This window comes from Dendrobates tinctorius, unplaced genomic scaffold, assembly GCF_039654945.1.
Source record: "Dendrobates tinctorius isolate UK_male_01 unplaced genomic scaffold, ASM3965494v1 ptg000226l, whole genome shotgun sequence".
Taxonomy (NCBI): Eukaryota; Metazoa; Chordata; class Amphibia; order Anura; family Dendrobatidae; genus Dendrobates; species Dendrobates tinctorius.
The window spans coordinates 4,858,434-4,870,763 of NW_027361893.1; the positions used below are offsets into that span (position 1 = coordinate 4,858,434).

Here is a 12,330-nt window from a genome sequence, read left to right on the forward strand (position 1 = left end):
AAGTGAGATTTTGAATCTCTGCACACACTTTTGGACACTGGACACTTTTGGATTGTGTGAGGCCAAATGAATATCTGAGCGCTATGTGACAGGCTCGATGGCACAGCTGTGACCTAAGTGACTAGAGGATAAGTGAGATTTTGAATCTCTGCACACACTTTTGGACACTGGACACTTTTGGATTGTGTGAGGCCCAATGAATATCTGAGCGCTATGTGACAGGCTCGATGGCACAGCTGTGACCTTAGTGACTAGAGGATAATTGAGATTTTGAATCTCTGCACACACTTTTGGACACTGGACACTTTTGGATTGTGTGAGGCCCACTGATATCTGAGCGCTATGTGACAGGCTTGATGGCACAGCTGTGACCTAAGTGACTAGAGGATAAGTGAGATTTTGAATCTCTGCACACACTTTTGGACACTGGACACTTTTGGATTGTGTGAGGCCCACTGATATCTGAGCGCTATGTGACAGGCTCGATGGCACAGCTGTGACCTAAGTGACTAGAGGATAAGGGAGATTGGATTGCTTTTAAAAAAGCAGTTTGCGGAGCAGTGGGTAAACAGCAATGCCATCCTGTCAGGAAGCCTTAAAAGGCAGCCCAACAACCAACACCACTGATACACCACAATATAGCCTCCCCTTGCACTGCACACACAGTGACTGGTGTGTTGTGCAGGCCAAATTGCTATCAGCAGCAGAAGCAGTTTTTTTTTCTTCTCAGCAGGACAAAAAAAAAAATTGGGATTGCTTTTAAAAAAGCAGTTTGAGGCCCAATGAATATCTGAGCGCTATGTGACAGGCTCGATGGCACAGCTGTGACCAAAGTGACTAGAGGATAAGGGAGATTGGATTGCTTTTAAAAAAGCAGTTTGCGGAGCAGTGGGTAAACAGCAATGCCAGCCTGTCAGGAAGCCTTAGAAGGCAGCCCAACAACCAACACCACTGATACACCACTATAGAGCCTCCCCTTGCACTGCACACACAGTGACTGGTGTGTTGTGCAGGCCAAATCGCTAGCAGCAGAAGCAGTTTTTTGGTCTTCTTCCCTGCCTAACGCTCTCCCTACAGAATCAGCAGCAACCTCTCCCTATACTGAGATCGGCAGAAGTAAGATGGTGGTCTGCGTGCACGCCCTTTTATACCCCCTGTGACGCCCACCAAAGCAAGCCAATCACTTGCATGCCCTTCTGAAAGATGGTGGTGACCCGTGCCTATGTCATCACGTTGCCCACAGTGTCCGTGGATCCTGATTGGCTGAAAAAGAGCGCAAAACAAACTTTTGAAACGCGACTTTGGCGCGTAAGTCGCCGACCTCGTGGCCGACCTCATCCTAGGGTCGGGTTTCGTTTCATGAAACCCGACTTTGCCAAAAGTCGGCGACTTTTGAATTTTTTCGACCCGTTTCGCTCAACTCTAGTCCTCACTATATCTGAAACTGAACCTGTCAAAAACTGAACTCCTCGTGTTTCCTCCTCTTCTGACCTACCTATGCCCGACATTGCCATTTCCATGTGTGGTTCCACCATTACTCCCCAGCAACATGCCCGCTGTCTTGGGGGTCATACTTCATTCTGAGCTTTCATTCACCCCCCACATCCGATCACTGGCTCGCTCTTGTTATCGGCACCTCAAAAACATTTCTAGAATTCGACCCTTTCTTACTTTCGACTCTGCAAAACCTCTTACTGTTTCTCTTATTCATTCTCGTCTGGACTATTGTAACTCTCCACTAATCGGTCTCCCTCTTACCAAACTCTCCCTCTCCAATCCATCCTGAATGCTGCAGCTAGCATCATATTCCTCACCAATCGTTATACCGATGCCTTTACCTTGTGCCAGTCCTTACGCTGGTTACCCATCCACTCCAGAATTCAGTATAAACTTATTACCCTCACCCACAAAGCACTCCATGGCTCATTACCACCCTACATCTCCTCCCTCATCTCAGTCTACCACCCTACCTGTGCCCTCCGTTCTGCTAATGACCTGAGGTTAACATCCTCATTAATCATAACCTCCCACTCCCGTCTCAAAGACTTTTCACGTGCTGCGTCATTTCTTTGGAATGCACTACCCAGGTTAATACGATTAATCCCCAATCCCCAACGCATTTGTTCAGACTGGCCTATCGCCTCAATGCATTAACTTAAATATCCCTGTGTGGCTCATTCAACCCGGTTCCTCGCATCATGTGCTCACATGCTTTATGCATTTAATAGCACTGTGTCTGTACTGTTGCATATTTAGACTGTTAACTGGTTCATGCAGCAACAGGAACACTCGATTCTTACACTATAGCACGTCCAAACAATAAAAGCAATTTTTTATTTTATTTATATAGTGCCATTAATTCCATGGTGCTGTACATGAGAAGGGGGGTTACATACAAAGTTATAGATATTGTTAACAGATATTGTTACCATCCATCTTTCGTGTCTCCCTTTTTCTTTACAGACTGTAAGCTTGCGAGCATGGCCCTCATTCCTCTTGGTATCTGTTTTGATCTATGTTTTTATTGCTATGCTGTAATGTCTACTGTCTGTAGAAGTCCCCTCTATAATGTAAAGTGCTGCGGAATATGTTGGCGCTATAGAAATAAAATTATTATTATTATATTGTTTTGTTTGTTGTGTGAAACAATGTTTAAATTTTGGAATATTGTGTATATGTTGATATTCAAATTTATTGATCCACTACATGTGTTTGCATATAATTAATTAGTTCTAGTGATGTCACTGCGGGGGAATGTGTTGATGTTTTTAAATGAGGAAGCAACATATGAGGGACTCAATGTTACGATTGAGATTTGAGCTTCCTGGGTCATCTTGCATGCACTGATATTTTGAGGTCTAGCCACAGATTTTCAATGATGTTCAGATCATAGGACTGTGAGGGCCATTGTAAAACCTTCAGCTTGCGCCTTTTGAGGTTGTCTAGTGTGGATTTTGATGTATGTTTAGGATCATTATCCATTTGTAGAAGCCATCCTCTTTTCAGCTCCAGTTTTTTTTTACAGATGTTGTTATGTTTGTATCAAGAATTTGTTGAAATTGCATTGAATCCATTGTCCCCTCTACTCTAAAATGTTCCCCGTGCCTTTGGCTGCAGCACAACCCCAAAGCATGCTTAATAGTGGGAATGATGCTCTTTTCTGGAAATTCTATGCACTTTTTCTCCACACATAGCTTTAATAACTGTGGCAGGAGTTAGTTCTACTTTAACCTCGTTGATCCACAGGACTTGTTTCCAAAATGCATCAAGCTTGTTAAGATGTTCTTCCATGAAAGCCATATTTGTGCACGTATCTCTGAACAGTAGAACAAAGTACCACAACTCCAAAATCTGCTAAATCTTTCTGAAGGTCTTTTGCAGTCAAGCGGGGGGTTCTGATTTGCTTCTCTAGCAATCCTACGAGCAGCTCTTGCTGAAACTTTGCTTGATATTCCAGACTTTATCTTGACCTCCACTGTTCCTGTTAACTACCATTTCTTAATTACATTTAGAACTGAGGAAAGGGAAACTTGAAGAAAACACTTTGCTATCTTCTTGTAGCCTTCTCCTGTTTTATGGGCCTCCACCATTTTCATTTTCAGAGTGCTAGGCAGTTGTTTATAAGAACCCATGGCTGCTGTTTTTAGCACAAGGTTAAAGGGTGTGCTTTTATAAAGCTGGGAAATTTTCATTACCTGGCTTTTCCTAATGATGATAGTGAACAAGCCATAACCCTAACAGGCTGAGTAAGGTGTGAAACCTTGCTCAAAATTATCTCGGCACACAAATATCCACGTGTGCCCAAAGTTTTGCATCAGTCCTATTTCCTTTTTGCTATTAATAACATGAAAAATGCTTCTCCTCTCTGTGGGTTCTCTGGTGGCTATCAAGATGCACTTTCTGGTTAAAACATTTCCCACATTCAGAACAAGAAAAATGCTTCTTCTCGGTGTGAGTTCTCAGGTGCTTAATTAAATCTGATTTCTGGATAAAACGTTTCCCACATTCTGAACATGAAAAAGGCTTCTCCCCTGTGTGACTTCTCTGGTGTATAACAAAATGGGATTTCCGTGTAAAAGATTTCCCACATTCTGAACAGGAAAAAGGCTTCTCCCCTGTGTGAGTTCTCTGGTGCTTAACTAAATCTGATTTCTGTGTAAAACATTTCCCACATTCTGAACATGAAAAAGGTTTCTCCCCTGTGTGTTTCCTTTGGTGTACAACAAGATATGATTTCTGATGAAATTTTTTTCCACATTCTGAACAGGAAAAAGGCTTCTCTCCAATATGAATTCTCAGGTGCTTAGTAAAATTTGATTTTTGTGTAAAATATTTCCCACATTCTGAACAGGAAAAAGGCTTGTCCCCTGTGTGAGTTCTCTGGTGCTTAACCAAATCTGAGTTCTGTTTAAAACATTTCCCACATTTTGAACATGAAAAAGGCTTTACCCCTGTGTGAGTTCTCTGGTGTTTAACCAAATCTGATTTCTGGATAAAACATTTTCCACATTCTGAACATGAAAAAGGTTTCTCCCCTGTGTGAGTTCTTTGGTGTTTAACCAAATCTGATTTCTGGATAAAACGTTTTCCACATTCTGAACATGAAAAAGGCTTATCGCCTGTGTGAGTTCTCTGGTGCTTAACCAAATCTGATTTCAGGATAAAACATTTCCCACATTCTGAACATGAAAAAGGCTTGTCCCCTGTGTGAATTCTCTGATGATTAACAAAATGTGATTTCTGTGTAAAACATTTCCCACATTCTGAACAAGAAAAAGGCTTCTCCCCTGTGTGAGTTCTCTGGTGCTTAACCAAATCTGATTTCTGTGTAAAACATTTCCCACATTCTGAACATGAAAATGGCTTCTTCCCTTTGTGACTTCTCTGGTGCATAACAAAATGTGATTGCTGTGAAGATGTCAGCTGTCCCTCTGATCTCCTGGTGAAGGCACCTACCAAAAATAAAATAAATAATTATTCTTGAATAAAATATCCTTGAATTTTATATTTTTGAACATTTCTACTGAAACTGTCTGGAAGAATAGCAAGATATGTAAAAATATTGAATTATTCACCAAGACAATGACAATTCAGTCTAATTGAAAACCTCATAGGATGAATCAGTTGAGCGTGGTGTTCAAATGTTTGTTCATTCTGCCTCCCAAATATGGAATAAAATGCCCCCAATGAATGTTATATAGGTGAAAATAATACCAATAAAAACATGTACTCTTCTCACAAAAAAACAAGTCCCCACTTGGTTCCATCATCTGTCAATGGAAAAACAAAGGCTTCCACATTATTAGTGGCTTAAAAGCTCTTGAAAAGAAACATGGCTTCCTTAAATCAATCCTGTAATATCAGCTCTCCCAAAGTCAAATCTTCCCCTCTCTTCTGAGTCTTACATTGTGACAAAACCACATTTAGCATCAATATATTTGGCATTACTATAGTGAGAAGATCCAAAATAATTTACGGTGTGTGTGTCTCCTGGAGCACAAGCTGAGCACTATATGTTGGGCAATAAAATGGCAAATGTGCCATTTTCATTCTCCAACATCTGCTGCGTACTAATTTCCATAAAGTGGCTGTGGATTCAAAATAGTCACTACTCCTAGAGATTAATTCACTGAGACTTATAATTTCTAATATAGAGTCACTTTATGGGGATTTCTACTGCTCTGGTTTTCTGACATTTTTCATATTAGGGCTTCTGCAAATGGTGTGTTCCATCTCCTCTGGGACCTGCTCCTGCGACATCTGCTTCTGTCACCAGGAGCCTTGTTCATTCTGCAGACAGTGCTGGTAATGGAGGAGACGTTGGAACAATAAGGTCTGGGCAGCGCAGGCTCTGTCCAGCCACTAAGATTAGGGTTGCTTGGGCCATTAGTACCATCCAGCCTGGCAGTATGGATGTGTATAGTCGAGCTGGAGTAATTTGCTCCCTGCTTCCACCAATTGGAAATCACCACATCCTACTAAAGCTCAAAGCATATTGCTGAAAGCTGTCAGACACAGCCTTGTTCTCCACTGGTTTAGTGCTCCGTGCTCAGCTCCCGGCTTGTATATTTGTTTGCTGTTGTGACACTAGCCCATTTACTGACTACTCTTGCATCTTTTGATTTTTGTATTTTCGCTGCTTTCCTGGTTCTGACCCAGCTATCTGATTATTCTTCTTGCCATCTCACGTGACAGAACAGCAGGTAACACCGTGGCCCAAGTATAGGGGTCTCTGTGTAAGTCTAAATTCTTGTAGATTAGTAAAAGTGTGATGAGCGAGGCAATCTGTGGGATCTGGAAAACGGAGTAGATAGCACAAAGCCTGTTCATGGTGGACATCTTTTGAGCTGTCAGGTGACCATGAACAATGCCCCAATACATTGTGTCTGCAAACTATTCCAGCAAGATCTGCATTCAAATAGCTAAATAGTGATACTTCTCTTCTTAACTTGCCATGTGCCCAGACAGTAGTGTACAATCGTATGTAGGGTATTGTACGAAATTGGAAAATAATTTTTAAGATCCATTTTTGTTTCCTATTATCCTTTGTGAAGAATTCCATAGTTATCACCACAAAGTGACACACGTCAAATTTGAAAAATAGGCCCTGATTAAGAACACAAAACTGGCTGCGGGAAGAGGATAAATCAGAGTATTTTGGACACTAACTACTGTAGTGACAAACTGACTATAGACAATAACATCTACTGAAATGATCAAACCCAACAGTCTTCATCAGTAATAAATGAGTAACTAGTGGTGAAACCTCTCTGGGGTAATTAGAGTATGGGTCTCGGTGACTTCACAATCTAAACTATCGTAAGGGCCAATATTTTCTGTCAGATGAGTTTCAAGAAGAAATATTACACATTTAAAGAGAACTGTGTATAATAGTGCAGAGCTGATGTGTCTTAAATTTAGGTCTCACGCATTTGGCAGAAGAAATAGAGACCTTTTTTTAAAGATACCAGGGAATTGTAGTGGCAGTTCAATCTCAACACAATCAAACTAATATATAGAATGAACTTGTAAAAAAAAGACATTTTCTTATTCTATATTGCATCTTTAAAAATAACATATGTTTGAGGGGAGAACTCCAACAGTAAACCGGAGTTGCACTCATTTATGGTGGACTGTTGTGAGTTCATTTTTCCCTTCACTATTGAGGTCTGATGAACTCCCTCCTCTGGTGAAGGAAGGTAGTGAGGCTGATTATCAGACACCTGGGCAGCTAGATGATGACTGGGTGGCTGGAATTGAGGACTGGATATAAGGCTGCCGACGCCCTTCTTCCTGGCTGGTGATTTTCCTGCTGGATTCTTGGAGACCAGTCTGATTCCTGCATCTCAAAGCTAAGTTTTTCTGCTCTGCTTTGTACTCTTCAGTTTTGTTTTTTGTTTTGCCTTGTTTTTTGGGAGTTCTGCCATCCCCGGCCGGGGGTGAGCTGAATTCCATTTTTGTCTCTGATCTGTTGATCTTTTGCTCTGTCTTCAGAATATACCTGAGTGCTGATATAGTCTTTTGAAGCCTAGCGACTTCAGGGCCTGTTTTTCCTATCAGTCGGTTGGCTCATTTTTATAGGGTTTTTGCGGATGGCAGACAGCAGCTTTCCTATCCTGTCCTATGTAGTTAGCTTGGGCCCCATCATTTGCTCAACCTATCTTTCTATCTGTGTTGGTGTTTTCATCTTGCTTCACCGTCATTATATGTTGGGGGCTGCCTATTGCTTTGGGGTCTGCTCTGGGGCAGTTTAGTTTTTCCCCTTTCTGTCTTTAGGCTATATAGTTCTCCGGCTGTGATCGAGGGGTCTAGGGCACCGTAGGAACCCCCCACGGCTACTGCTAGTTGTTGTGGATAGGTTCAGGGGTCTGCAATCCGATAGCTGCCAACCTCTCTGGTTTTTCTGGACTTAGCTGGTATTTTGTTTTTTCCTCCTTCGGTGACTCATCATAACAGTGGACCATTGGAGCTACTATGAGTCCTGACCAGAAGAGTAGAGAAAGTATTATTGCTCCCCATTTCAGGAGAGATTGTGCAGTAATCTGAATTCCTTAGGATTGAAAACATAATGGAATTTATGACGTGGAGTGAATCCATGAAACCAGGGCTCGAGCCATGCCAACACATCTCCTGCAGGCGTGAATAAATGTATATTACAGCCATCAGCCACGCACAGCTTATAGCTATATCATGGCACAGGTGTAATGGTTTTATGTAGTTTATCACGGTCCTCCTTGAAGTTAGTTGGTTTAAAAATAAATTGAAAAGTCAGGATAAAGAGAAACTCTGTTGTTATTGTACAGAAATTCACACTTGGCCTCACTGCACATTTAAGGTTGTTGATCATAAAAGCGAAGTTTGGCCAGAAAGACTGGACCTGGTCTTGTAGGGACCATATGAGAACATTCTGCAGCACAGAAGGGAGAGAAGGTAGATTCATCCAATAAGATATCAGAGATCTAGGAAGCCAACAGCATCATTACCCTCCACTTTCTCTTACAGGCCCATAATAATCTTTTTATTCAAATGATTTCCAACTTGTCAGCACATTCTATGTACGCTGTCATTTGGCTTTGTAGTTTACAGATCTGGGCAGGTAACGGTCAGAGTCTTTTTACTTCAGTTGATAGTTGGATCTACCAGGATATAAGTTCTATAGATAGGGCTTTCAATGCCTAAAGTCATTTGAAAACTTTTGGGTGCTTGAATATGTTGTGGTTGAGAGGCAAAATGGTGATCACTCGATTGTGATACGGCCGAACTACACCACCGATAAAGCAGTCACAGCCAGTGACTGAGAAGAATTTGTGACTTCTCTGTATTTAGTGGTTACTACTCACCTTGGTAGTCATATGTACGAATCTCCTCTTTACACCTCTCATCACCCCTCGCAAATGGCTCTGCAGTATTAATACGGGTCAGATCTTCACCCTGAAACAAATATTGTAAAAGTCACAGACAGATGTGACTTCTCCATCTATGATCAGGTCTAATCCTGCCATCTCCATCGTTCTAATTACATAAGTATATATATATATATATATATATATATATATATATATATATATATATATATAAATAAAACAAAATCTGCAGTAGCCCGCTCTATACAAATCCACAGTTCTCGTCCAATTTGGGTGAAATTTGGCAAGCCCCCTCTCCACCCACAGGGTCAGAATACTGCGCACGTTAAATCTCGCTAGCGTCCCCCCGTCATGAGATTGGGGCTCCCAAAGCCCTATACATATAATGGAGAAATGTGAAGGTGAAAGTATAAGTGCTTAGGGGAAAACAACAGTTGTGACTGACAGGGACGGATTATAGCGACGGCGCTAAAGAGTCGCTGCTAAAGGAACCGCACCACCACACACAACACACAAACATTTCACAAACACCATACAAACAGCACACAGACACCAGACCACTCTAGACACACACAACACAAACACCACCCCACAAATACCACAACACCACCCCATAAATACCACATGCACATCACACACACACACACACACATGCAAACACACTCAGATGGATACACCCTACGCACACGGACGAACATTACTGAGCAGCAATATTGGTCAGGCAAAAAATGCCTCATATTAAGATTGTCATTATTGCTTACTATACAGGGAGCTTTCATCACTGAAGATGCTGATGTAAAGTGAAAGCTGCGCTCTGATTGGTTGCTATGGGCAACTAGACAAGTCTGCCTGCGAGGCGGTTTCCATTACTGAGATGTGAGCTCCTTCAGGTCATAGTAATACTGTGTGAGGGCTGCTCTTCATTTATTATTCATCCTATTACATCTCTTATCAGTGTCAGGTGAATACTAAAGAGTCAAAATACTAAGGACTGTTTTTTAAAATGCCGCCCAAAAAACGACCATCTATTGGACAGGTTTATCCAAAAGCTAAGAAAGCAAAATTATGTCAAAAAGCTGAGACAAATGAACAACGTGACCCGCGGCTTAAAAAGAAACGGATGAGACAGGCTAAATGTAAAGGCCCCGTCACACATAGCGACTCACCAGCGATCCCAACAACGATATCAACATGTCACGATCGCTGGTGAGTCGCTACATGATCGCTGGTGAGCTGTCAAACAGACAGCTTCACCAGCGATCAGCACAGCGACGCCGAGCGCGCGGCGTCGCTGTGTACTTTAGTTACCAGCGCGCTGATGCAGGGAGCACGTAACTACGGTACACATCAGGTTTCTAAGGGACGTGCGTCACTTAGAAACCCGATGTGTACCTTAGTTACCAGCTCCCTGCATCAGCGAGCTGGTAACTAAGGTACACAGAGGGTTTCTAAGCACAGCGCTGTGCTTAGAAACCCTGCATTTACCTTAGTTACCAGCTGATCGCTGGTCTCCCGCCTGTCACACGCAGCGATGCATGCTGGCCAGCGGGAGACCAGCGACCAAAAAAATGTCCAGGGCATTCCTACAGCGATCAGCAATACCGGCAGGGGGGGCGGTCGCTGATCGCTGTCACATACAGCGATCTCGCTGGTGAGATCGCTGTTACGTCACAAAACTTGTGACTCAGCAGCGATCTCGCTAGCGAGATCGCTACGTGTGACGGGGCCTTAAGGCAGCTGAGACATCACAGCAACTGGAATGTTGTCTTCACACGAATCGGATAAAGCAGGCTAAAACAAGGAATATGGAAACATCTGAACAAAAGGATGAACGTTGTGAAAATGATTGCATACTACATATGCAACGTGTGCCAAGATGTAGGCAGGCTGATTTGAGTTTGGAAGCATTTCACTACAACCCAATTCAATAATATAGGTAACATCAGAAAGTCATAATTGTCAAAATGGACATAATATTACAACATTGTCAAGCAAAGAAATTTAACCTGGAATCGCATGGTATGTGCTGCTCAAATGGCAAAGTCAGTTTGCCACCTTTAGATCTACTTCCTGAACCACTTCTTTCATACATGTCAGGAACAACTCCTGAGTCCAAGCATTTTCTGCAAAATATTAGTGTAACAACCCTGCCGGCATCACTGCATGGCCTCCCATCCCCCACCTGCCTTACACACCAACTTACTCACTACTCAGGGCCATACTGTGAGTTCTGTCTTCAGCCGGCTCCATGCTGTATGCCTCTTGCCTGCTCTCTGCATACCTCCTGGCTCTGTGAATAGGGGGGTGGCCCGGCACTCTCTGGCTCTTATTGAGTCAGTGTGCATCTGCCTAGGGTGTCTCCGGCCAGTTGTCAAGAGGTCTCCAGTACTTAAGGCATCCTCGCCCATAAGAGGATGCCTGGGCAACTATTTCCCTCAGTCAGTGTCTTGCTGCTGAGGTGCCAGGTCCTGTCCTGTTTCTGTCTTCTCTGGGGGCTGCATACCCAGATCTGTTTCCGTGCGCTTGGTGTTTTATGTTTCCGTCTTCCTGAGGGCTGCAAACTCAGGCCTGTGTCTTTGTCCAGTATTTGTTCCCGTGTCTGTCCTTGTGTGTACTGTGTCCTATTCCTGTATCTTGTCCTGTTCCTGACTTTGTCTGATCTAAGTCCTAACCTCTGTCTGTTGGTCTCCTATCTGTTGCTCCTTTCCCTGCTGTGTCTATCCTTGTGTCCTCTCCATCTGCCTATGCTCCACACTCCTGCGGCTTCACCTTTACTCCGCACTTCTGCGGCTCTGTCTTTGCTCCACAGTCTTGTGGCTCCGTCTTTGCTTCGCACTCTTGCGGCTCCGTCTTTGCTTTGCACTCTTGCGGCTCCGTCTTTGCTCCAAACTCCTGCGGCTCTGCCTTTACTCTGCGCTCTTGCGGCTCTGCCTTTGCTCCGCGCTCCTTGCGGTTCAGCTCGCTGCACTGCAACCAGCGACTCTGTTCAGCTCGTCGCTCCGCAACCTTGTGGTTCTGCTCCTGCGGCTCTTTATCTGTCCCTGCTCCTCCAGTATGAACATGTCCCTATCTGTTCCAACACACTACTCTTACCTGTCTGTGTTACCGTCCTTCCCGAGTCCGTCCCTGCTTCTCCAGTCTGAACAGGTCTCTACCTGTTCCAGACACTACTCTTTCCTGCCTGTGTCTGTGCCTTCCGAGTCAGTTCCTGCCTCTTGTGTCTCAGTCGTGCCCGCCTGCCAGTGTCTCAGCCATGCCCGCCTGCCAGTGTCTCAGCCGTGCCCGCCTGCCAGTGTCTCAGCCGTGCCCGCCTGCCAGTGTCTCAGCCACGCCTGCCTGAGTGCCAGCCACGCCCACCTGCCTGAGTACCAGCCGAGCCTGCATACTCATCCGAGTGTCAGCCGTGCTCACCTGCCTGTCTGCCAGTCGTGCCTGTCGCCCGCACCTATCCTAGCATTCCGTTCCC

The 12,330-nt window shown here is 43.8% G+C and overlaps 1 protein-coding gene across 2 annotated transcripts in view; it reads right to left on the reverse strand.

Annotated features, from left to right (window-relative positions):
* Positions 1–2,315: 2,315 nt before the first annotated feature.
* LOC141059255 (uncharacterized) overlaps positions 2,316–12,330 on the reverse strand; it is a 252,339-nt gene continuing 242,324 nt past the window's right edge. For both annotated transcript variants that reach the window (XM_073555565.1, XM_073555567.1), the window contains exons 6-7: positions 8,841–8,931; positions 2,316–4,952 (exon numbers count right to left, since the gene is read on the reverse strand). In XM_073555565.1, coding sequence (XP_073411666.1) covers positions 3,838–4,952; positions 8,841–8,931 — 1,206 coding nt within the window. In that variant the 3' untranslated portion in view covers positions 2,316–3,837. The remainder of the gene's footprint in view (positions 4,953–8,840; positions 8,932–12,330) is intronic.